This window comes from Pleurodeles waltl, chromosome 3_1, assembly GCF_031143425.1.
Source record: "Pleurodeles waltl isolate 20211129_DDA chromosome 3_1, aPleWal1.hap1.20221129, whole genome shotgun sequence".
In the NCBI taxonomy this organism is placed as follows: domain Eukaryota; kingdom Metazoa; phylum Chordata; class Amphibia; order Caudata; family Salamandridae; genus Pleurodeles; species Pleurodeles waltl.
The window spans coordinates 1,678,460,436-1,678,487,106 of record NC_090440.1 but is presented as its reverse complement, the minus strand read 5'-3'; the positions used below and the strand labels follow the sequence as shown (position 1 = coordinate 1,678,487,106).

Below are 26,671 nucleotides of genomic sequence, written 5' to 3'. Positions count from 1 at the left end.
ATGGATTTCATGCATAGATAAATCATATATGTACAAATTCAGTTGCATGTCTTTTTAAAATCTTTATAAACATAATTCTCACTATAATATCTTTATATGTTATAAGTAAATGTGTTGGAATACTATTCAACAAAATTTAGTTTACATGTTGATTTATTTTTCCCTTCCCTGATAGATGTACCAGGAGCACCATCATGTCCCGAAGTTAAAGACAAAACAAAATCAAGCGTGTCCCTTGCTTGGAAACCACCAAATAAGGATGGAGGCAGTCCTATCAAAGGATACATTGTGGAAATGTTGGAGGAAGGAACCAGTGATTGGAAGAAGGTTAATGACCCAGATAAACTGTTTCCTACTTGTAACTGTCTGATACCGAATCTTCAGGAACTCAAAAATTACAGATTTAGAGTGAAAGCTGTGAATGCTGCAGGAGAGTCTGAACCAAGCCCTGGCACTACAGAAATACCAATTAAAGATGTTCTAGGTAAGACTATTTACTTGTACTCCTGTATACTGTATCAACCTTAGTTGATGTAATTATTAACCAATTTGTAAATTCCATTTGCAGAAGAGCCTGATATTTCACTTGAGATTAAAGCACAAGACCTTCTAAATTGCCGTGCTGGTACACTAATCAAAATTCCTGCAATTATTAAAGGACGTCCAGTTCCTAAAGTATCCTGGGAATTTGAAGGACTTGCAACAACTGCATTAAAGGTAAAACAGGCACACAGAGATAAACTGTAAACTTTGCACTTGTATAGCGCACTACTCACCCATTAGGGTCTCAAGGCGCAGTACTCATACCGCTATGGAACCCCTCCTGGCTTTTTCCTGTGAGGTGCCCACTCCTGGGCACCCCCAGCATGAAGCCAGGCATCCAAGCGCTGGTGGGGCCGTTGTGGAGATTAAGCAAGCTATTGCCCAGAGTTGCAGAGTGAGACCCATTAATTAGATTAGGCACTGAGGCGAGAATTATCTGGTCCAAGGGAATTGAGCCCAAGATCTGCCGAAGCGGGACTTGAACCCTGGTCTTGAGCCAGATCTCTGCTTTAGGGTCTGCCACTCTAACCATTGTGCCACACTTCTACAGCCTAAGCTCTTACATCAACCTAGTTTATAGTGAAACACTTCCACATGTTTTATGTCATTATTTTGTTTTGTTTTCAATTCATTTTAGGACCAAGTTCATAATGTCCCTGAAGATGCACAGGTAGAATTTTACTTTTTTTGCTTTTCATTATTATTAATTTACAAACAATATGTCATAATAATGTGAGGCTGATGCAAGTCCAAGAATATTTTAACTACAGTAATTTGTACTTTTCTTCTGGCAGGTTGAATCAACTGACACTTCTTCAGTTGTGATCATACCTACGTGCAACAGAGGTCACTCGGGTAGATATAGTATTACCGCAAAAAATAAAGCCGGCCAGAAGACTGTCAATGTTAGAGTAAACGTTTTGGGTAAGTTCATGAGCTCCTGCAGTATGAAACAGTGTGCTGTAAAAATGCAAAAGTATAGTGTGCCTTAAACATATGTTCATTGTTATCTGAATATGACAGATGCACCAGGACCACCAAAAGATCTCAAAGTCAGTGATCCAACAAGATCTTCCTGCAAACTTTCATGGAAAGCCCCAGATAACGATGGTGGTGACAGAATCAAAAATTATATCATAGAAAAGAAAACAGTGGAAGGAAAGGCCTGGGTCAAGGTTACCAATGACTGTGGAGGCACCTCATATGTTGTACCTGATCTTATTGATGGGCAAGAATACTTCTTCCGGGTGCGTGCAGAAAATCGTTTTGGTGTTGGTCCTCCAGTTGCAACTATTCAAAGAACCAAAGCAAGGGATCCAATTCGTAAGTTTAATTAAATGTACCAATTACTTATGAGAATGCTCACAAATTGTTTCCTGATGCATCGAAAAGTGTACTTCAGTGTACTTGGTGATGGTTGTGTAAGACAGAAAATACAACATTTAGGAAGTCAAATTGTTTATTTTGTAATTCTACATTAAATATTGCAATACTAGAACGTGAATGATAGGTGTAGCAGAACTGGGGAAATTGTTTTATCCAAGGAATGCCTAGAAACATTATGTTTTCAAGAATTTCTCCTAAGTAGTAATTTACAGCATACCATTTTTATATTCATAAACAAAATTGGTACCTCCTACTATGTAGGGATGGTCACACTCTATATTTCAAAGTTTTCCAAAGCATTCCACTTTTAGGTGAAGGTACAAATAATTTTTTCTAGTCTCAGGATGCACTATAAAACATTCTCTATATACATTTTAAAGTTGTGCACTTACCTATAATTGTCTTCTGCTCTGTTTAGTGATGTAGGTTTAATAAAATAAAATATTTTTTGTAGATCCACCTGATCCCCCTACAAGACTCAAGATTGGCCTTGTAACAAAGAACACTGTGGCTCTCACATGGAAACCTCCAAAGAATGATGGTGGTGCTCCTGTTACACATTATATAATTGAGCGATTAACCTGGGACCCTACAGGACAAGAAAAGGAATCTTGGAAACAATGCAATAAGCGTGATGTTGAAGAAACAAAGTTTACTGTGGAAGACCTGAAGGAGGGTGGAGAGTATGAATTCCGAGTAAGAGCAGTCAATGAAGCAGGAACTAGTAAACCTTCAAATACTGTTGGGCCACTGGTTGTAAAGGATCAGCAATGTAAGTAAAATACTAATCAATTCACAGAAATAGAAATATTTCAGGAGGATGGATACAGACACTCAAATGTTTTATTTTGTTTACCTTTAGGCCCACCATCGATCGAGCTGACAGAATTCCTTGAGGCTGAAGAAAAGACAGATATCAATATCATAGCTAAAATCAAAGGGGTGCCCTTCCCCATACTAAAATGGTTCAAAGCTCCTCCAAATAAACCTGATGACAAAGTACCAGTTCAGTTTGACCAACATGTCAATAAAGTTGTTGGTGAAGATTCTTGCACCTTACTCATCCAGCAGTCACGCAGAAGTGATACTGCATTGTACACTTTGACAGCTGAAAATAATCAGGGGCAAGATTCAAAGGAAATGAGACTCAATGTCCTTGGTAAGCATATCATGGTGTATTAATATGCTCAGGGATTGAAAATGAAAATAGTTTTTCTCTTTAAAAAAAATATGACTGGATTCTACAAAAAAGCGTAGTTCATTATGACGTTTAGTCTTTCCTTTGAAGTACTTAAATACTAAGGGAGTCTTAGACACTCCAAAATTTCAAACAAATAAAACATTGTTAGTTTCAAATGAAATTCTATGGACAAATTCATGTTTGATAAACCTTTGTCTTTAATACTAGGCCGCCCTGGACCACCAGTTGGACCCATTAAATTTGAAGCCATCACCGCTGATACAATGACACTAGCATGGCTTCCACCAAAAGATGATGGAGGGTCAAAGATTACAAACTATGTCATTGAGAAGAGAGAAGCTAACAGAAAGACATGGGTTCATGTAACTAATGAAGCTAAAGAATGCATGTACACAGTACCAAAGTTGCTGGAAGGTCATGAATATGTATTTCGTATTTTGGCACAAAATAAATATGGAATTGGAGAACCACTTGACAGTGAGCCTGAAACTGCAAGAAACCTGTTTTGTAAGTATTCAATTAAGTTAAAGTAATCTAGATTTTTTAATGGCAGTTTGTTAAATGAAACACTTTCAAAAACATTGTTCCTAAATATGATCTATTTTGATACTTTACAGCTGTTCCAGGACAATGTGAAAAGCCTACAGTTAGCAGTATCACACGAGATTCAATGACTGTCAACTGGGAAGAGCCAGAATATGATGGTGGCTCTCCAGTAACAGGTTATTGGTTGGAAGCAAAAGAAACTACAGGAAAGAGATGGAAAAGGATTAACCGGGATCCCATTAAAGCAATGCCATTTGGTGTCTCTTACCAGGCAAAGAACCTTATTGAAGGTTCTGATTATCAATTCCGTGTGCTGGCTATTAATGCTGCTGGAGTTGGTCCTCCAAGTATGCCGTCTGACCCAGCTACGGCCAGAGATCCCATTGGTAAAAACTGTAAAAAAATGCTCTTATTTATTTAACGTTTTCCCTGGAGATAGAAAAAATACTGATATACCATCATTTTATTTTAATAGCTCCACCTGGTCCTCCTATTCCAAAGGTGACTGATTGGACAAAGTCAACAGTAGATCTAGAATGGGTTCCACCATCAAAAGATGGCGGGTCTAAAATCACTGGATACTTTGTGGAATATAAAGAAGAAGGAAAGGAAGAATGGGAAAAGGTAGGTGGTATATAATCTCTGGCTTAGGGTGTCCACAAGTCTGATAAACATATATATGTAAAATGCTATTTCATTTTATTCAGGCCAAGGACAAAGAAGTAAGAGGCACAAAGTTTGTTGTACCAGGATTAAAGGAAGGAAGTTTCTACAAATTCAGAGTCAGAGCAGTCAACGCTGCTGGTGTTGGAGAACCTGGTGAAGTTACAGACATTATTGAAGTCAAGGACAGGATAGGTATGTAACAATATTTTCAATGCTCAGCATGAATATATTTTTGTTAGGCTTGTCTCTTTGCAATTTTCTGAATTATCAAACAGTAGTAAGGTATTTGTATAATCCAGGCCTTCTATTGCAAATTTGTGGAGCAACGTTATGTGACGCACAGCAAATGCAGTGCATTGCAAAAGTAAAGTAAAATGGATTGCATGAATGATGCACAAGTGAATAAAGTATAAACAGTTGTAACAGAGAGAGTTGGGAAGTCCTTTTGTTTTTAGAGTTGTGCATGGTTTGGTTAAAATTTAGCTTTCCACCACAATATTGTAATGATCAGATTTAGCTTTAAATAATGAAGCAATGTGGATCCAACCTATGTGTTTAGGTTTGATAGCATTGCTGTGCTGCTACAGTCAGAGGAAAACCAATACGATTGTAAATAACACTGAACTAACTTCAACTACGGTCATAGGTGTAAAAAGTGAATAGATTATCCTGAAGAATGCTGTAGGCAAAATGTTAGGAAAAACTAGAATGATGCATTTCACATAAAGATAAAAACACTTTTGTTGAATCTTTGGAAAACTTTAAACCTCTGATATTAATTATGTTTTCCTACAGTACTTCCAGATATCCAACTAGATGCAAGTGTCAAAGACAGAATTGTTGTTCATGCTGGTGGAGTTATTCGAATTATAGCATATGTGTCTGGAAAGCCTCCTCCGGAGATCTCCTGGAGCCGAGATGAGAGGCCTTTACCACCAGAAGCTGAAATTGAAACAACGTCTATAAGTTCTTCAATGGTCATTAAGAAGTGCCAGAGAAATCACCAAGGCTATTATACACTACTTGCTAAAAACGAATGTGGAGAAAGAAAAAAGACAATTATTGTGGATGTATTAGGTTAGTACACTAAAACAATCTTAGACTTTTTTTATTGTATCTTGTGATTAGAAAAAGGATGTCAAACAAAATGTGCTTTTCTCTTTCTACAGATGTGCCTGGCCCAGTTAGTGAACCGTTCCTTACAGAGAATTTAACTATTGACTCATGCAAACTCACATGGTTCTCTCCGGAGGATGACGGTGGGTCTGCAATCACCAATTATGTCATTGAAAAGCGTGATGCTGGCCGCAGAGGATGGAGTCCAGTAACATATACTGTGACAAGGCAAAATGCAGTTGTACAAGGATTAATAGAAGGTGTGGCGTACCATTTCCGCATAGCAGCAGAAAATATCATTGGCATGGGCCCTTTTATTGAGACTCAAAGAGAGATTGTTGTCAGAGATCCAATTAGTAAGTCATTTTTATGTTTTACAACATTTAATTTATATTCAAGTACTACATTTATCCAATATTTTTGTTTGTCATTACCTTCTTGTCTCATAATTCAATATGACATATACCACGTGATATTTTTCTAAAATCTTTCGTTTTTTATATTTCCAATTTGAGTTCTGACACTTTCTTTACAATGTACTTCACAATTTCTTTGGCCTGAACTTGTCTCATTATGTTCAACGTGAAATTGTTGGTAACAAACATGCAGCAAACAGCAAGCAGGTCTTGAAGGTATTAAAAGTGGCAAGCTACTGCTTGATGACTACATAGCTGAATATTAAGATGACAGGCCCATGTCTGGCACTGACTAGTGTTTGTTTTCTTTATTTGTAGCTGTGCCTGAGCGCCCAGAGGATCTGCAAGTAACAGAAGTAACCAAGAACTCAGTTAGTTTGACCTGGAACCCACCTAAATATAACGGAGGATCAGACATAACCATGTATGTTCTAGAAAGTCGTCTCATTGGAAAAGACAAGTTTGTCAGACTTACTAAGGAGAAAATGCTTGACAGAAAATATACTGTTGATGGTTTGAAAGAAGGAGACACATATGAATATCGTGTAAGTGCTGTCAATATTGTTGGACAAGGCAAGCCTTCATTCTGCACAAAACCAATCACTTGCAAAGATGAGCTTGGTATGTATTTGTTTTAATTTTAATCTGAACAGTATATATGTAGAACCATGTTCTCACCTATTTTGTACCACTAACTTTTCCTATTTTAATTCTAGCACCACCAACACTTGAGCTTGCCTTTAGAGATCAATTTATTGTACGAGTTGGTGAGTCATTCAGCTTGGATGGACGATACACTGGAAAACCAGCACCAAAGATTACCTGGTTAAAAGATGAACTGGTAGTTAAGGAAAACGAACGCACAAAGATCAAAACTACACCAACAACCTTATGCCTTGGAATACTGAAGGCGGTTCGTGAAGATTCTGGAAAATACTGTGTGATTGTAGAGAATGTCACTGGAGCTCGAAAGGGTGTTTGTCAAGTAACCGTTGTTGGTAAGATTTTCCATATAGAATAAATAAAGAACAACTTCCCAATGAATGCGAGGATAGAAGATAAATACTTGTTCTTGTTTTTTAACAGACCGCCCGCAGCCTCCAGTTGGCCCCGTAATTTTTGATGAAGTTCACAGAGATTTCATGGTTGTCTCATGGAAGCCTCCTCTGGATGATGGAGGCAGTCCCATTTCGAATTATATAATTGAAAAGAGAGATACAAATCGGGACCTGTGGATGCCAGTCACATCTGCAAGTAACAAGACCACCTGCAAAGTTCCAAAATTGATTGAAGGAAGAGAATATGTTATCCGCATATGTGCTGAAAATATGTATGGAATAAGTGATCCCCTGATATCTGATGAAATGAAAGCGAAGGATCGATTCAGTAAGTATGGCAGCCCTATATATAACCTGTGTCTTTTGTGAGCATTCATGCCCTGATTTACAGTAATTTGTTACATGTATTTCTTCATATTTCAACAGGGGTTCCTGAAGCACCTGAAATGCCAATAATTAAGGATGTTACCAAAGAATCTGCCTTGGTAACTTGGAATAGACCACGTGATGGGGGAAAGCCTATATTTGCCTATATTGTGGAAAAGAAGGAAACAATGTCTAACCGATGGATCAAATGCTCAAGAGAACCCATTTATCCAGACACTCAATATGTGGTAAACGATCTCTTGGAAGGCTGTGAATACGAATTCAGGGTTTCTGCTGAAAATGAAATCGGTGTAGGTGATCCAAGTCCACCATCAAAACCAGTGTTCGCTAAAGATCCAATTGGTATGTATCACGTTAGTTCTTCAGAGTACATCCTACTAGTAAGTATTTGACATACAGGTATGTAATCTAAGGTCTGTTTTATAGTTAAACCAGGTCCACCTGTTAATCCTGAAGCAGTTGACAACACGAAAAATTCTGTTGCTTTGTCTTGGCAACCACCACGACATGATGGCGGAGGAAAGATTTTTGGTTACATTGTTGAATACCAAAAAGTTGGAGACGAAGAGTGGAAGAAAGCAAACTATACAGCTGATTCATGCCCTGAAACAAATTACAAAGTTACTGCTCTTACAGAGGGAGAAACCTATAAATTTAGAATAATGACAGTCAATGCTGCAGGTGAATCTGAACCAGCTTATGTACGTGATCCAGTTGTAGCTAAGGACAGACTCGGTAAGTGATATTTATGGCAATTCTTTTCTGAACAACATGTAACATTACTTTTGTGTAATACATTTCCCTGTTTTTCACAGAACCTCCTGAGCTGATCCTTGATGCTAATATGGTGCGAGAACAACACATAAAAGCTGGTAACACAATAATACTCAGCGCACAGATCAAAGGAGTACCATTCCCAAAAGTATCTTGGAAGAAGGAAGATAAAGAGGTCTCAACTAAAGCTGACATTGAGGTCACACCTGTTGGAAGCCGGTTGGAAATTCGTAATTGTGTTAAAGAAGATGGTGGCGTGTATTCCCTCACTGTTGAGAATGAAGCCGGATCAAAGACAGTCTCCGTGAAAGTAGTTGTACTAGGTACCATGTCTTTCCTTTGAATCTTCATTTTCAAAAGTAGAAATATTAATACCATTTGCCCAGTGTTTAATATATTTTGTATTTACTGGGTGCATGTCCCTCTCTGAAATAGGGTTTATGTGAAATAATGTAACATAATTTAGCTCCATTTGATCAAGACACAGATGATGCATTGTAAAATAAACTTTTGGCCTTTAAGTGGCATTAAAAGAGATTGCAATCTACCTACAAGACTTTTACATTATGCCATATATCAAGAGAACCTTCAAGGTGGAGATGTACAACATATTGGCTATAGAAGGATGATAGCTGTTTCGGGTGATATTATGGTGTTGAATTGAAATAATGGTGCTATCCTTAGTGCAATAAACTATGAAATGCACGAAGAGCATCCATGCTGCATAAAGAGAGGCACAGACATTTTAATAAAGGTTTAGAGAACATATAAGGCCTGTTTTCTGTTAGTAAATTTGAATGTTGTAAAGACTTTCTATGCCAACAAAGCTCTTAAAAACACAGTATTATGCACTGTAAATCATTGTTGCGAATAGAGCAAGTGATCAGCAGGTTTTACAATTTGGATTTGCTTCCTTTTTTTTCCTTTTAGATAAACCTGGCCCACCTAGAAATCTGGTCATTAGTGAAGTCAGAAAAGATTCTTGTTATCTCACTTGGAAAGAACCAGAAGACAATGGAGGTTCTGTAATTACAAATTATGTGATTGAAAAACGAGATGTTGCAAGTAACAACTGGATACCAATCTCAACATCATCCAAAAAGCACAGCATAATGGCAAAACATCTAATGGAAGGCGCTCAGTATCTCTTCAGAGTTGCTGCTGAGAACCAGTATGGACGAAGTACTTATGTAGAATCAACAAAACCAATAAAGGCAACTGACCCAATATGTAAGTTGCATTGTAAATTAGCAGCCCTTATTAAACTGTACACTATGTTTAGAATAGGTCCTGTTCTAACACTGTTTTTCTGCTTTAAAAAGATCCACCTGGGCCTCCGAAGAATCTGCATCATGTAGATTTTGACAAGACTGAAGTTTCCCTAGCTTGGAATTGGCCAGATCGTGACGGAGGCTCTGAAATCACAGGATTTGTTGTTGACTATCAAGAAGAGGGTGCAGAGGACTGGATTCCGTTCAAAACTGTTTCCATACCAGAGTGTGTTGTAACTGGGTTACAGAATGGAAAGATTTACAAATTCCGTGTAAAAGCTCAGAATGCTGCTGGTCTCAGCCGCCCAGATACTACTATACCAATACAGTGCCAAGAAAAACTGGGTAATTTATTTTAACATGTACAATATAATATAACATGCTTTATAGATTTCCTTATTGAATTTCACATGTCCTAATCTATTTTCTCGTATACAATTTCAGTGCCTCCAAGTGTGGAATTAGATGTGAAATTAATTGAAGGCCTTGTTGTAAAAGCTGGAAGCACTGTACGACTTCCTGCAATCATGAGAGGAATTCCTGTTCCAGCTGCTAAGTGGGTAACTGATAATACTGAAATTAAATCAGAAGGGAACTACTCCATTGTTACTGATAATTACTCAACAGTGCTTACCATCAAAGATTGCACAAGAAAGGATACAGGAGAATATTTGCTTACAGTTTCAAACATAGCTGGCAGCAAGACCGTAGCCCTACATCTTACAGTTTTGGATGTTCCTGGTCCTCCAACAGCACCACTCAATATACTTGAAGTAACACCGGAGCATATGGTTATCTCTTGGAGACCTCCAAGGGATGATGGTGGCAGTCCAATCATGAACTACATTGTTGAGAAACGAGAAAGCAAAAAAGAAACCTGGGGTATTGTCAGTTCTGGAAGCACAAGCACAAAGGCTAAGATTCCAAGGCTCCAAAAAGGATCTGAATATATTTTCAGGGTGCAAGCACAGAATAAAATTGGAATTGGAAAGCCTCTTGAATCCAAACCTACTATTGCTAAGCATATGTTTGATCCACCATCACCTCCTGGGAAACCAGTTGCGTATGATGTTACCGAAAATGCTGTAACAGTTTCTTGGACAATACCAAAGTCTGATGGTGGTAGCCCAATAAGTGGATACATCATTGAACGTAGAGAAATATCAGGTAAATGGATACGAGTGAACAAATCGCCTGTGCTTGACCTGAAATTCAGAGCTACTGGTCTATTTGAAGGCAACACATATGAGTTCAGAGCCTTTGCTGAAAATATTGCTGGCTTAAGTAAACCATCGCCTGTTTCTGATCCAATCAGAGCATCACGCCCTATTACACCACCTGGCCCTCCAATTAATCCTAAACTTAAAGACAAGAGCAGAGAAACAGCTGATTTAGTCTGGACAAAGCCAACAAGGGATGGCGGAAGCCCAATTTTGGGATATGTTGTAGAATGCCAGAAGTCAGGAACTGCTCAGTGGAATAGGATTAATAAGGATGAGCTCATCAGACAATGTGCATTCAGAGTACCTGGTTTAATTGAGGGAAACGAATACAGATTCCGTATTAAAGCTGCTAATGTTGTTGGAGAAGGTGAACCAAGAGAATTACCAGAATCTGTTATTGCAAAGGACATCCTTAATCCTCCAGAAGTGGATCTTGATGTAACGTGTCGTGACCTGGTTACTGTTAGAGTGGGTCAAACAATTCACCTTTCTGCAAGAGTAAAAGGAAGACCAGATCCAGACATTACATGGTCTAAGGATAGCAGAACATTTGCTAAAGAAGCAAGAATCGAAATGATTCAGGACTTTCCACATGTTGAAATGAACATAAAAGGTGCCATCCGAGCAGATCATGGCAAATACACAATTACAGCTAAGAATAACAGCGGCCAAGCTCAAGCAGTTGTTCTTGTTAACGTGCTTGACAGGCCCGGTCCATGCAAGAACCTGAAGACAAGTTATGTAACTAAAGACTCCTGCATGGTAGCCTGGGAGAATCCAGATGATAACGGCGGCTCAGAAATTACAAATTATATTGTAGAATATCGAGAACCAAGTCAGAGAGGATGGTCGATAATCTCTTCAGATCTTACGAAACGTCTCATCAAAGCGTCCCTTATAGAAAATCATGAATATTTCTTCCGGGTCTGTGCTGAAAATAAAGTTGGACCAGGCCAGGTCATTGAGACAAAAACACCAATACTTGCCATTAATCCAGTGGAAAAACCAAGTGAGCCACAAAACTTCCGTATTGAAGACATTGGGAAAACATTTGTTCTTCTTAAATGGAATAAACCAGACTACGATGGTGGCAGCCCTAATATAACTTATCATCTTGAGAGAAAACTTAAAGATGGTGATGAATGGGAACGAGTCCACAAAGGCAGTATTAAAGAAAGAGTATTTATGGTGGAGAAGTGCATTGAAAATCAAACCTATCAGTTTAGAGTCCAGGCCAAGAATGAAGGCGGAGAAAGTAACTGGGTAAAGACAGACGAAGTTGTTGTTAAAGAAGAAATACAGAAACCTGTACTTGATTTGAAGTTAGCTGGAGTGCTTGTTGTAAAAGCAGGTGATTCAGTTAGACTTGAAGCTGGTGTTAGAGGAAAGCCACAACCAGAAGTTGCATGGGCAAAGGACAAAGATGCTGCAGACTTGAGTAGATCTCCTAGAGTTAAGATTGAAACAACATCTGATGCCTCGAAATTTCTTCTTACAAAATCAAAACGCTCCGACACTGGCAAATATGTTATTACTGCAACAAACTCAGCAGGTGCTTTCACAGCCTATGCTCTTGTTAATGTTCTAGATGCACCTGGAGCAGTAAGAAGCCTAAAAGTTTCTGACATCTCAAGTGACAGATGCACAGTTAGTTGGGAGCCACCAGAGGATGATGGAGGATGTGAAATACAAAATTACATTTTAGAAAAGTGTGAGACTAGGCGTATGGTCTGGTCTACATTTTCTTCCTCTATATTAATGACACAGGCACATGTCACACGTCTTGTTGAAGGAAATGAGTATATCTTTAGAGTGCGTGCAGAGAATAAGATGGGTACTGGGCCCGCAACAGAGACAAAGCCAATTATTGCTAAAACAAAATATAACAGACCAGGTCCTCCTGATGCTCCAGAGATTACTAAAGTGAGCAAAGAGGAAATGACTGTAGTATGGAATGCACCAGAATATGATGGTGGGAAATCAATCACAGGATATATCCTGGAAAAGAAAGAAAAACTATCTTTAAGATGGGTTGCAGTTACCAAGAGCCCAATCCCAGAAAGAAGAATGAAAGTTGGAAACCTGATCCCAGGTCATGAATATCAGTTCCGCGTCAAAGCTGAAAATGAAATTGGGCTTGGAGAGCCAAGCATGCCATCAAGACCAGTTGTGGCTAAAGACCCAATAGGTAACGTATGAAAGGACTGGTGTTGGTGATCCTGTTAAATCTACACCATATTTAAATGATTTCAGATAGTTGTTTCATGCTGGCACCTATCTCTTTTATTATTTGCAGAGCCACCTGGTCCTCCAACTAATCTGAAGGTTGCTGATAGCACAAAGACTTCTATTACACTTGGATGGGGAAAACCAGTTTATGATGGAGGTGCTCCAATAATTGGCTACATTGTGGAAATGAGACCGAAAGGTGCAAGCACAGCTCCAGATGAAGGATGGAAAAGATGTAATGTGGCTGCACAAGTTGTCCATACCCAGTTTACTGTCACCAGCCTTGATGAAAAGCAAGAATATGAGTTTAGGGTTTCTGCTCAAAACCAAATTGGAGTTGGTCGACCTGCAGAGTTGAAAGAAGCTGTGTCTCCAAAGGAAATACTTGGTAAATGCCCAGTCCGTCTCTAAGAGTTCAAAAATGAACTATTTTAGAATTAACAAAGATATTTGTATTTATTTATGCCTTTTGCAGTACAGACATGGCCTGTGGTCAATAGGGTGATTAAAAAAAAAAACACTTAAAAGTATAGTCTAACGTACCTAGTACCTAAATAAAAGGGTGCATTGCAAATACAAAAACCTGGTGTGAAAGTTACAAGAGAGTTGCAGTATAAAATAGGGCCTTGAAGGTAAAGAAGACCAAGGTATAAAGAAATAAGAGGGAAAAGAACTATGTGAAAAAGTAGACTAGAAACAGTTCACTGGCATCATAAGTGGGGATGTTGCAAGTAGAGCACTATTAAGGAAAAAGGGAAGGATGATGAAGAAGCAAGTGCAGCTTTCAGCTTTCAGACAGAATGTTGGCCTTTCAAAACTTTCAACTTCCTAGTAAAAAAAAAAGACGCTCTTTTAAGTATAACTAATACAGAAAGTCTTCTAGGTCAATCTAGCACAAACAGTAAGCTTTTGAAACATTCGTAAGATGTGGGTTGATATGATCAAATAGTTTATGTGACAAAGTGAAATGCTCTATGCAGAACTGCAATGAGTGATGCAATGTACATTTCTGGTAGGCATTTAAGCAGAAGATGCTATGCTTTACTTTTGAGAAGACACTGTGCTATGATTTTGGGGTTCTAATTAGTGATTCACTGTGTTATCTCCCGCAACAGTCTCAATTGAAATGAGGCACTATTAGCTATGCTGTTAATGTGGGTTAGGAGTTAAAGTTTTTGCCGAGTGATAAAATCTAGATAATTGAGATGTCACTGATGACAAGATTACGAACAGGAATGTTGCATGAAATAATTCAGATTTGCACTTTGATGTTGGAGTTTACAGCAGAAATCACAAGAAGGTGATTTTTCAATGAGTTAAATTTCAAATGTTTTAATATTCTAAACTTTCTTGTTCTTCCATTGTACAGAACCACCTGAAATTGATCTGGATGCAAGCCTGAGAAAACTAGTCACAGTGAGAGCTGGATGTCCAATCAGATTGTTTGCCATTGTCCGAGGGCGACCTGCACCCAAAGTTACCTGGAGAAGAATGGGCATTGATAATGTGGTCAGAAAAGGACAAGTTGATTTGGTTGATACTATGGCCTTCCTTGTTATTCCCAATTCTACTCGTGATGACTCTGGGAAATATTCCTTGACACTAACCAATGCAGCAGGAGAAAAGGCAGTGTTTGTAAACGTGAGGGTCCTTGGTGAGTAGCCACACATCATATGTAAGAACAGTTGACCAATATAAAAGATATGCTTTTATAATCCTGTTTATTTTCCTATTTACAGACACACCTGGTCCTGTGGCGGATTTTGGTGTCGCTGATGTCACAAAGATGTCTTGTCAAATTTCTTGGACACCTCCTGAAAATGATGGTGGTAGTCCAGTGACCCACTATATCTTAGAGAAACGTGAGGTAGATCGGAAGACCTGGGCTACGGTCATTGCTGATATAAAGAAACTTAGCTTCAAGGTGGCCAATCTTGTACCAGGAACAGAATATTTCTTTAGAATAACTCCTGTGAATGAGTATGGCTCTGGTGTTCCAAGAGAGACTCCAAAGCCACTTCTGGCAACAGATCCTATTAGTAAGTACTGCCTTAGATAATATTTTTGTCATCTGTTATTGGTATACAATTAACAAAGACACGTCTAATCAGACTGAAACTGCCAGTATTGCATTTAACAGTGACTATATGGAGAGACTCAATATGATTGTATCCGTGTGTTTAAATACTATTTTTATTGTAAGTACTCTCTCACAGTTCACTTGTTTATGTGGTCTACTCACTGAAACACAATGTCGCTTCACCCTCCCGCAGTCGAATGCCCTGTACAGCCATAACTGAATGTGCCCCCCTGTCCAAGTGTCACTCTTTCAACCTACATTTACCCTCTCACATAAAAAATGCACACATCAGCAGGGGCCAAGTGACTATTATTTGACACAGGCACGTACCTTTCCATAGCAGGGATATGCTGCTAATGCACGTCTGGTCATTCTATTGAGATTCCTAATGGTTTGCCTCTAAACCATCTATAAGACAAGTAAGGAAAACAAGTCACGTCAACTAAGGTATGCATCATACATCACAGGGCATAGCAGGTCATCTAGTCTTGAAGCATATACTGCTTTGTAACAAACAATGGACATTATTTCCCACTGCCGTCCTCAATGGAACTTAAACATGCCAATCAGTTTCTGTGCATGGCATTTAAAGAAGCATCTTGAAAAGTTTAATGCCAATTTGAAAAGCAATTTACAACCACTAGAGACCATTAACATTAATACTTTAACTATTTCTCTCATGTCTGGTATGTGTATGTGGCCTTCAACATAATAGTTGCAGGTGGGCTCAGTGCGGGTTGCAGAAAGCAATTTGATCAGTAAAGCCCACAGCAGAGCCCATTTTTATCTGGGCTGATCTGTCATCAAATGCGAGTTCCACTGTGGAGAACATACTTTAATCACCATCTCAAATAACATGTATAATGTATGGTTAGTGACCCCAGTAACATAAAGCAGAAAGAGCAATGAACCAGCAAAACAATATTAGATAAATACTACCGTTTGGGATTCTTGTAGGTGATCAGTACATCTGTGTCCATGCATCTTGGGTTGTTCAGTTACATTGAGGAATTAAGTTTGCAGGTCAGGGAGTCTCTGTCACAACTTTAATAACCGCTTAATTCACCTTCTTTTATCATGAAAATTGTAGCCCATTGATAATTATTAAAATGTTGCTACAATTGGGAAATGTGTTAAATTATCGAAAGCATTGCCTAACTGATGGATCTAACATGAATATAAATGCTAATGAATGTGCTAGTCTAAGTTTTCTTTTATTCTTTTAAAGGTGAACCTGACCCACCTAAAGCGCTTGATGTTACGGAGATCACAAAGAACACTGCCACTTTAGCTTGGTTGCCACCACTCAGAGATGGAGGATCAAAAATTGATGGATACGTGATTGGCTTTAGAGAAGACGCCGACAAAGAAGACAAGTGGACCCAGTATTCTGTTGTGAAAGATCTGAGTATTGTGGTAGTTGGACTCAAAGAAGGTGTGAAATACAAATTCAGAGTAGCAGCGAGAAATGTCGTGGGCATGAGCTTGCCAAGAGAAACAGAAGGCGTCTTTGAAATCAAAGAACAATTGAGTAAGTGCAAAGACAGTTTTGTTCTATTTCATCCAGACAATGATTTCACATGTTTAAGTATGTTCTTCTGCAACTATTTACCAAAAAAGTACATTAATATTTTTAAATGTGTTTTTAGTGCCACCGAAAATATTAATGCCTGAACAAATTAGCATTAAAGCTGGGCTAAAACTCAGAATTGAAGCTCATATATATGGAAAGCCTGCACCTGTTACCAAATGGATAAGAGCAGAAGAGGAAGTGATGGTTTCAAGCCGTCTAGCGGTACACAAGTCACCAAATTCATCCGTTCTAATCATAAAGGATGTGACTCGGAAAGATAGTGGATACTACACACTGAGTGCAGAAAACAGTTCTGGACTAACCTCACAACGAATCAGAGTTGTTGTTATGGGTGAGTTAAGTGCTTATATAATTCCCCTTTGCTACAGATATTTTATTGGTAATTATGCTAATATTATAATAATACATTTCAACAGATATCCCAGGTCCACCAGAACCCCCCTTCGACATTACGGAAATTGATGCTGATGCTTGTACTCTATCATGGCATTTACCACTTGAAGATGGCGGCAGTAACATCACCAATTATGTAGTCGAAAAATGTGATGTAAGCCGAGGAGATTGGGTCACTGCCGTATCTTCAGTAACTAAAACAAGCTGCCGAGTGGGAAAACTGGTACCTGGACAAGAATACATATTCCGTGTTAGAGCAGAAAACCGATTTGGCATCTCAGAACCTCTAACCTCTGACAGAATGACTGCCAAGTTTCCATTTGGTAAGTCACTACTTGATAACTGAATACCGTTGTCTGTACATAACTTGAAGCTTAGATCGCCCTAGTAGCAATCTTTTTTAAAAATCTGTTTTAGATGTTCCAAGTGAACCAAAGAACGCACATGTTACCAAAGTCAACAAAGACTGCATTTTCGTGGCCTGGGAGAGACCAGACAATGATGGAGGCAGCCCCATTACTGGATACATTATTGAGCGCAAGGAAAGGAACAGCCTGTTGTGGGTGAAGGCTAATGATACCGCTGTCCGCACAACAGAATACCCATGTGTTGGGCTGATTGAGGGTCTGGAATATACATTTAGAGTTTCTGCTTTGAATAGAGCTGGAGCAAGTAAGCCTAGCAAACCAACTGAGTTCGTCACAGCAAGAACACCGGTTGGTAAGTGCATTCTTTCAGTGGTCGTGTTTGCTATGTAAAAAGTGAAGTAACATGCACAGAATTTACTTGGTGTAATTTTTCCTTAGTCACCAATGTGATTACTCTTTCTGCTCTAGTGTACACACAGCTAATCACAGTCTCAAAGAGATGACAAGTGAAGCGGGGGTAAGTTGTTCGATGTCATCAGGGTTGACATCAAACAACTTGCTGTTAATTGAAAGAGAAGGCATATCAGGTATGGGTGTACCCAGAACAATGAAACACAAATTAATTGTTAGATCATATGTTTTTAAAACTTACATACCAACCACAATCCCTAACATACTGCCTGGACTCTGACCTTTACCCCATACCTCCACATTTCAAGGTTCTTTGTATGTTCTAAACCTTCAAACATTCTGTCACACATTATTAAAATAACAGTCAGTAATCATGTAACATTTAAAACCTAAAGGAAAGAGGTATGCTGTTATTCCTGGACACTGGGTAACCCACTGTACATCTACAACTGTACTTACTGGAGATACTCCAGTATTGATTTGTAAGATATTCCTAATGTTGTGAGACTAATGTGTGCAGACGGCTTACACCTGTTGTGGTAGACTGAGATTGGGAGATTCATTTTTGACATGTACTTTGTCATTCCATTTAAATACTAATAAAAAAATATGAAAAACATTCTGTCATGAATCAGGTCCCAATAGCCCCATACCCCACTAGCCATGCTTTAAACATTCTCCCATTTGCCTCTGTTGGGCAGGCAATATTAATAGTATTGTAAATACTAGTACCTCCTAAAACAGACATAAAATCTGCTCTACCATCCAAATTACAACCACTCACTATTACATCCAGAAGAAACTGGTCCTGTAACCAGCCTTGGTATGTTCATAGCTATCACCCCCCAGAAGAGCAGTAATAGCCAAGCAATTCACACAAGCAAAAGTAGTTCAACTATCTATTGTGGTTGTCCCTCACCTTAAAGGGTCTCACTGCTCATGAACCTTAACCATTTGTACACCAGTCCCAGCTGACAGAAAGAGCACTACAAAATATCACATAAACAACAGTAAAACATTATGCCATATAGCCAAGTAGTACAAAGCAGTCCATGAAGATTAATGATTCATCATTCCGTCCATCAATACACAGGAGCCACAGTGTTGAATCCCAAAGTTTCTTTTATTAATCAAATCCATGCATCCAGCCCAACCAATGTGTTTCGAACTTCAAAGAGGACTTCATCAGGGATCACAGCTTCTTAAATTCTTCACCATATAACTAGCATGTTGTGCAAATGTGCATGACAAGCATTTGCAAGAAACGGTCTCACTTCCGTCCTCCACAATGTGCGTGGTAAATTCCGTGATAGAGCGCGCCATGTAGCTTTGACACAAACACTCATTTTAGATATTTGTGTAGAAGCTACACAAAACGTTAGAACAAGGTCTGTGGAATGTTGGGACACAGGGAATTTGCCACAGACATTGTGGAGGACAGGAGTGAGTACAAACTGTTACCAACAATGGTATAGTAGTGAGAAACTATTTTAAAAAAATCACCAGCCTGAGCTTTGAAGTAGTTTCAGGCTCATTTACATTTTATTTCATAATTGTATTTGATTTATTTAGGTCATTATCAAAGAAAAAAAAACAAAATGATGTAACCTATATTTTTCAGATCCTCCTGGCAAGCCAGAAGCTCTTGAAATGACTAAGAACTCTGTTTCACTGGTCTGGACCCGTCCAAAACATGATGGTGGAAGTAAAATAGTAGGCTATCTCGTTGAATCTTGCAAACTGCCAAGTACGAAATGGGTACAATGCAACACCAGTTATCATCAAATACCCAGTGAAGAGTACACTGCAACTGGATTAGAAGAAAATGCACAATACCAATTTAGAGCCATTGCTAAGACAGCCATCAATATTAGCAGGCCATCTGAGCCATCTGATCCAATGACCATTCAAGCTGAAAATGGTAAGGCACCTTTACCATATTTGTATTGCCAAACTTATAACGTTATCAATGAGTTGGATGTCATACCTGAACCCAATGTGTAACATCTCAAATATATTGTTCTTTCAGTTCCTCCCAAAATTGACCTGAGTGTAGCTATGAAATCTCTGATTACTGTGAAAGCTGGTTCAAATGTTTGCCTTGAAGCACAAGTGTTTGGAAAACCACACCCAACAACTGTTTGGAAGAAAGAAGGGGAAGTTATAAAGCCCACTGAAGGCATTAAAATCACCACGAAAAGGCACTTATGCACTTTGGATCTGTTCAGCGTCAATAGGAAAGAGACAGGAGAATACACAATTCATGCTGAAAACTCAAGCGGCACTAAATCAGCAACAATTAAATTGAAAGTGCTTGGTAGGTCAATATACTTGACAACTAGAGTCTTGTGTTCATTTAAATTAACTGTAAGTTGAATTATAATTTTTGTCTTTTTTTTTTAGATAAACCTGGCCCTCCTGCATCGGTGAAAATCAACAATGTATACACTGACCGTGCAATGCTCAGTTGGGAGCCCCCTCTTGAGGATGGGGGAGCAGAAATAACAAACTACATAATTGACAAACGTGAAACCAGCAGGCCAAACTGGGCTCAAGTCACAGCAAATTGTCGGATTACAAATTGCACCGTAGAGAAGTTGATAGAGGGACATGAATATCAATTCCGCATATGTGCTGAAAACAAATATGGAGTTGGAGATCCTATTTTGACCGAGTCTGTCATTGCGAAAAATCCATACAGTAAGAAAAGCCTGGAAGGTTGCTATTACTTTTCTATTTTGTGTACATTATGTAACTGAATGTAACATAATATTTCTATTACCTTAACAGATGTTCCAGGACGTTGTGATCCACCCATAATAAGTAATGCCACAAAGGATCACATGACAGTAAGTTGGAAACCCCCAGCAGATGATGGTGGCTCACCTATCACCGGATACATGCTTGAAAAGCGTGAAACCACGTCTTTCACCTGGAACAAAGTTAACAGGAAGCCTGTCATAGAAAGAACAGTAAAAGCTGGAGGACTCCAAGAAGGAACTGAATATGAATTCAGGGTAATAGCCCTCAACAAAGCTGGGCCAGGAAAGCCAAGTGATGCATCAAAGGCAGCCATTGCAATTGATCCTCAGTGTAAGTATAAACCAAAACATCTTAATGAGCCATGGCTTTGTATCTTTGAGAACAATTATAAAAAAGATCTGCCCTTCTCATACTCATTCTTTTAACATTTAGATCCACCAGGGCCACCAGCATTCCCCAAAGTGATTGACACTACTCGCTCTACAATTAGTCTGTCTTGGAGCAAACCAGCTTATGATGGCGGAAGCCCAATTTTGGGTTACCTGGTTGAGGTAAAAAGAGCTGACACTGATCACTGGGTCCGCTGCAATGTGCCCAAGAATCTTCAAACTACCAACTATGTTATGACTGGTCTAATGGAGGACACGGAATATCAGTTCCGCGTTTCTGCAGTCAATAAAATTGGATACAGTGAACCAAGTGAAATTCCTGACAAGCACACCGCCAAAGATATCTTAAGTAAGTTTGTATATGCGAACAATTTTGTAATATAGAAGGATACAGTTAGAGATCTACTTCTAATGATTTAATTTTCTGTTCATATAGTTCCACCTGAAGGAGAACTTGATGCTGAGTTGAGAAAAGCCCTTGTGTTACGGGCTGGCGTAACTATGAGGATTTATGTACCCGTGAGAGGACGTCCAGCACCCAAGATTACTTGGTCTAAACTTAATGCAAACATTAAGGAGCGGCAAGGGCTTGACATCAAGTCAACTGACTTTGACACCTTTGTACGCTGTGAAAATGTTAACAAACATGATGCTGGCAGATATATACTCACCTTGGAGAATAGCAGTGGCATAAAGACATACACAATTGTTGTGAAAGTCCTAGGTGAGTCTTATACAGCAGCTTTGTAAAAGGCACACATGTAAAGTACCTGTTGCTACAACACTTGTCTATTTGTTTCTTTAATGTAGATACTCCTGGACCACCAGTCAACCTTATGGTCAAAGAAACCTCTAAGGATTCAGCTACTATTTCATGGGATCCTCCACTTATAGATGGTGGCAGCCCTATAAAGAACTATATTGTTGAAAAACGTGATGCAGAGAGAAAGGCATGGTCCACAGTAACAACAGACTGCCCTAAAACTGGATACCGAATTAGTAATCTGGAGGAAGGAAAGTCATACTTTTTCAGAGTACTGGCTGAAAATGAATATGGAATTGGTGATCCTTGTGAAACACATGATGCTGTAAAGGCTTCTGGTAAGAAATGTGTTAGTTCCTGTGCCAATAACTTTTAGACCTCTTCCCATAGTCCTTGGAGGCATGAACTTAACATATCATTTTCTTTTCTTCAGAAAAACCTGGGCCAGTCATTGACCTAAAGGCCTTAGCTGTGTCAAAGTCTTCTTGCACTATTGGGTGGAAAAAACCCATCAGTGATGGAGGAAGTCGTATTATAGGATACAGTGTTGAACATTTGATTGGTGAAGACAAATGGAAAGAAGTAATGAAATCAAAGAATCTACAGTATGTCATGAAAGACCTGCAGGAAGGAAAGGACTACTCCTTCAGAGTAATGGCTCACAACGACGCTGGACAAAGTTCACCATGTGAACTTACAATTGTGGCCAAGGATGATGTGGGTACGTATATGAAGAAAGTGCAATCTGGGTTTGCAGCTTATTAAAACTATGATGATAATTCTGTATTGATGATTTATTTGGATTCAAAATAAACATAACTTTAATTAATATTACAGTGGCACCAGATATGGATTTGAGAGATCTGCCTGACTTGTGCTATTTGGCGAAGGAAGGAAGTAGCTTCAGACTCAAAATCCCAATCAAAGGAAAGCCAACTCCATCCGTTACATGGAAGAAAGGTGAAGATCAAGTATTAACAGACAGTGGTAGAGTAACATTTGAGTCCAGTGCAATTAACACAACTCTAATAGTTCGTGAATGCCAAAAGAGTGATGCTGCAAAGTATACTATCACCCTCAAGAATGCTGCAGGAATTAAGGAGTCAAATATTTTTGTGAAAGTTGTTGGAAAGCCAGGCATTCCAAGTGGCCCAGTGAAGTTCGATGAAGTCACAGCAGATGCTATAACCCTGATCTGGGGTCCACCAAAAGATGATGGTGGTTCAGAGATCACCAACTACATTCTGGAAAAGAGAGATTCTACCACCAACAAATGGGTAACATGTGCTTCAGCTGTCCAGAAAACAACATTTAGGGTCACACGACTCCATGAAGGAAACGAGTATATATTCAGAGTCAGCGCTGAAAATAAATATGGAGTTGGTGATGGGCTTAAATCAGACCCGATAGTGGCCAGACATCCATTTGGTAAGTTATAATAAAATGATAATCCTAATGTCACAAGATTTAATCTATTTGATTCCTCGTGATACAAATTTCATTTGTTTTTCAGACGTACCTGATGCTCCGCCTCCTCCCAGTATTCTTGCAGTCAGGCATGACTCCGTATCGTTAGCTTGGAACGATCCAAGAAAAACAGGTGGCTCACCAATCACAGGTAGGTATTTTGAGCATTATTACTTCTGATTTTATTAGTTTAGCATTTCAATTAGATTATTTTGCTTATTCTGATCATGTATAGGACAGTTAAACTGTACAAATTTGATAAGTATGTCAGTGTTTTTCTTTCCTGTGCTATACTCAGGAGACCTCAAAAGAGATCTTTGTTGTTCAGGTTTCAACTTAACACTTGCTTATTTGCAATGCCTGGTTCTAGGTTTTAAGATTAAATGATCAGACCTTGTTTTGTTTATACCATTTAAAAGTTATAATCTTGGCAAGACAATTTACATCTTGAGTGTCATGCCACTAAACCATTTCTCACTTTGGATCACTAAGGCCCTGATCCACTAGGGAACAGGCCACAAAAGGCAGCTGCAAATTGTGCAGCAACCTTTAGTGAACTGTCTCTGACTTTGCACATTACAAATCTCCAGTCAAAAGGAATTGCAAAATGATCTGCCTAATGAATATTAACTGGGAAGGTCACTATTTGTGACATCTTTGTGATTGGCTGTAGACTCACGGATGGTGTCCTGAAAGCCACAGCAGACTATAATCTCCATGACTGCATTCCCAAATATAAACTTTGTTTTTATAAAACAGACCATGTTCCTTAAATGAATTAGAGCTGCTTAAAAAAAATGATTACAGTTTGGGACTAAATCAGGTGAACCAGGTCTGGGGTCTGTTGGATGTCTACCGGCTCCCCACACCAGAGGTCACCAAACATGATTCACAAAGGGAACACCTTCCCCTTTAACAGACAGTGACCACCTACCTTGAAGTGTTGGTAACTAACAAATAGTTTGTAATCACAATTGCAGTCACAAAGAATTGATACAGACCACTGTATTTTGCAATTAGGAGGGAGTGCCATTTTACACCCCTTTTTAATTGCAAAACAGCACTGATCACAAAATCCATTTGCAAGTCGAAAGGCTTTAGTATATTACAGATAACAATTTTGAAAACCAAACCATGTGATTTTGAAAAACACAGTGCTTGCGAATGCAATATAACTGTTGTTACTGAAAACTGATTTAACATATTTACTAAAAATTGTTTTGACATATTTAACACCAGTACTGAATATCCCAAGATGTTTTAACAAACATGAATACCTTTCAGTTGCTGTATTATATCATTACTACTCACCATTTCTATTTAAATCTTGAATTACATATTTTGCACAATTATGATTCAAATATTGTTTGCTAAGTAGATGAGCAGTGGTTCATCTGGCATTAGTCTAGTTCATCTGGCATTAGTCTAGTGAAAGATGATCTGTGACTGCAATCAAGCAAATTTCTCAATGTAATCTTCCTATAGAGAGCACATTTTAAATTCTCTGCGATCAATCAAATTTCTCAATTTTATCTTCCTATAGATAGCACATTCTAAATTCTCTTATCACCACCCTAAAACTTGAATGCAAAGGGTGTGATGCCTGGTGAGGGTTACTATATTGCAAGGCAAAGTATTGCATTCACTGTTTTGCTACCACTGCATTATCAAGTTAAGTAGGTATGCAGTTAGGAACACACTTACCTTGACAATGTAGCGGTAGACAGTAAGTATGCAGTTGTAGGCAACCTGACATTTTTATGTGAGCCAGTATTGAGTTGACCTCGTCATTGTGACATACAACCTGCTATGAAAACTGCTAAGAATACAACACAGCTACTCTACACAGAGATTCACCAACTGGGCTGCCATAAGAGTTAAGCAGTGATGACAGCTGTGTCACTATCTAGGAAATTGCTGTAGCAGGTCTTCATATTGGGGAACATGATTTTAAGATGGAAAATGTATTTTGTAATTACAGGCTACCATGTTGAACTGAAAGAAAGAAACAGCCTCCTTTGGAAGAGAGCCAACAAGACTCCACTGAGAATGAAGGAATACAGAGCTACAGGGTTAACTGAAGGACTTGAGTATGAATTCAGAGTCATGGCAATTAATATGGCAGGAGTAGGTAAACCTAGTCCACCAACACAGCCAATTGTAGCTCTTGATCCCATTGGTAAGTAATAAGCAAAACACATCAATATTTTCACTTTATTTCATATGTATACGTCCAAGTCTTACCAATGTAATTTTATTCTAGATCCTCCTGGTAAACCCGAGGTTATTAATGTAACAAGAAGCTCAGTGACTCTAATTTGGACAGAACCCAAGTATGATGGTGGACATAAACTAACAGGGTACATCATTGAAAAACGTGACCTACCAGCAAAATCTTGGATGAGGGCTAACCATGTCAATGTCCAAGAATGTGCATTCACTGTAACTGACCTTATTGAAGGAGGGAAATATGAATTCCGAATTAAGGCCAAGAACACCGCAGGGGCTATTAGTCCTCCATCAGAGCCTACAGACACCATTGTTTGCAAGGATGAGTATGGTATGTACCTTTCTGCTTTCCACTGCAGCCACTAATAGAACATTTCTTAGTGAAATCATACAGAAAACCTGTGTCAACTGCATGTAAAAGCAATGATTATCATGTTCACTGCTAAAATACTTCCTTTTCGAGGATACATTGAATTGACACAAGACTATACAACTGAAAAGTGTAGAAAACATTCAGAATATTTATTTAGACATTGACGGATAACCAGCAACATGAAAACATAAACATAAATGATTATTGTATAAAATGCAGAGACTCTAAGACAGGCATAGAAAAAATTAACGAGGCTTGGCATGGTCAGACCTAGATGATTATCAACAAAGGCAAACAATAAACAATTAATTAATTGTGGACATTTTTATGTAAATACATGTAAAAAGAGCGTTTGTATTTTAGTACAGTGAGAAGTGGAATACAACAGACTGATAGAAGCAAACATACACATTCTTGGCTCTTGAAAAAGAAACATCCAGTGTCTATTTTACATGAAAAAGAAGCATACGTAACATTTTGTGATCACTGGATTTTAACACTGAAAATTGATTCGGCCTTTCGCTTTACCTGAAATCTCTTTGTCTCAGGTTCTTAGACAAAGGGGTTGGAATTCCACTAACATTTCAGATTTTTTATTGGTATTGGTTTAAGCGAATTAAAAAATGCACAAAGTATTCTATGTAATTCACCCACCAGATGCTCTTCATAGTTTCTAAGAAACAGTTCATCATAAGTATTAAAAATGAGATAGTATTTTTCAGACTAGCTGAAAACCATGAAAGTAAAGACAAAATAAAATAATTTTGCTTAGGCTTGTAACACTGCTTAAATATAGAGGTGTGCACACTTTGCACAATTTTCTTACACATAACTAGCAAAATTATGTAAAGGTATGTGAAAATACACAAAATGTAAAATCAGTCATTTCGCACTGTATTTCAGCACAAAATGTGTCTTCAGGTCATTTTTTGGGAAAAGGACACATTTAAACAGCACCATGAACAACAGCCGGTCCCATTCTGTTGTTCTGGTGCATTTGGGATAAGTTTTAACAGCGAACTGCC

At 38.6% G+C, this 26,671-nt stretch overlaps 1 protein-coding gene across 1 annotated transcript in view; it reads left to right on the top strand.

The window, feature by feature from the left end:
* The window catches only part of TTN (titin), a 371,797-nt gene that overhangs the window by 281,657 nt on the left and 63,469 nt on the right, over positions 1-26,671 (top strand). The window contains exons 242-282 of the mRNA XM_069225433.1: positions 176-484; positions 569-717; positions 1,181-1,213; positions 1,338-1,467; positions 1,567-1,866; positions 2,384-2,701; positions 2,792-3,088; positions 3,338-3,637; positions 3,748-4,062; positions 4,152-4,300; positions 4,384-4,534; positions 5,138-5,419; positions 5,512-5,814; positions 6,193-6,495; positions 6,591-6,872; positions 6,961-7,260; positions 7,359-7,661; positions 7,746-8,054; positions 8,135-8,416; positions 9,024-9,323; positions 9,416-9,709; positions 9,809-12,775; positions 12,884-13,204; positions 14,186-14,470; positions 14,556-14,855; positions 16,125-16,427; positions 16,546-16,821; positions 16,907-17,206; positions 17,301-17,603; positions 19,284-19,583; positions 19,692-19,979; positions 20,066-20,362; positions 20,453-20,755; positions 20,858-21,163; positions 21,251-21,538; positions 21,625-21,915; positions 22,011-22,298; positions 22,415-23,005; positions 23,091-23,195; positions 25,026-25,223; positions 25,308-25,604. Coding sequence (XP_069081534.1) covers positions 176-484; positions 569-717; positions 1,181-1,213; positions 1,338-1,467; positions 1,567-1,866; positions 2,384-2,701; positions 2,792-3,088; positions 3,338-3,637; positions 3,748-4,062; positions 4,152-4,300; positions 4,384-4,534; positions 5,138-5,419; positions 5,512-5,814; positions 6,193-6,495; positions 6,591-6,872; positions 6,961-7,260; positions 7,359-7,661; positions 7,746-8,054; positions 8,135-8,416; positions 9,024-9,323; positions 9,416-9,709; positions 9,809-12,775; positions 12,884-13,204; positions 14,186-14,470; positions 14,556-14,855; positions 16,125-16,427; positions 16,546-16,821; positions 16,907-17,206; positions 17,301-17,603; positions 19,284-19,583; positions 19,692-19,979; positions 20,066-20,362; positions 20,453-20,755; positions 20,858-21,163; positions 21,251-21,538; positions 21,625-21,915; positions 22,011-22,298; positions 22,415-23,005; positions 23,091-23,195; positions 25,026-25,223; positions 25,308-25,604 — 14,016 coding nt within the window. The remainder of the gene's footprint in view (positions 1-175; positions 485-568; positions 718-1,180; positions 1,214-1,337; positions 1,468-1,566; positions 1,867-2,383; positions 2,702-2,791; positions 3,089-3,337; positions 3,638-3,747; positions 4,063-4,151; positions 4,301-4,383; positions 4,535-5,137; positions 5,420-5,511; positions 5,815-6,192; positions 6,496-6,590; positions 6,873-6,960; positions 7,261-7,358; positions 7,662-7,745; positions 8,055-8,134; positions 8,417-9,023; positions 9,324-9,415; positions 9,710-9,808; positions 12,776-12,883; positions 13,205-14,185; positions 14,471-14,555; positions 14,856-16,124; positions 16,428-16,545; positions 16,822-16,906; positions 17,207-17,300; positions 17,604-19,283; positions 19,584-19,691; positions 19,980-20,065; positions 20,363-20,452; positions 20,756-20,857; positions 21,164-21,250; positions 21,539-21,624; positions 21,916-22,010; positions 22,299-22,414; positions 23,006-23,090; positions 23,196-25,025; positions 25,224-25,307; positions 25,605-26,671) is intronic.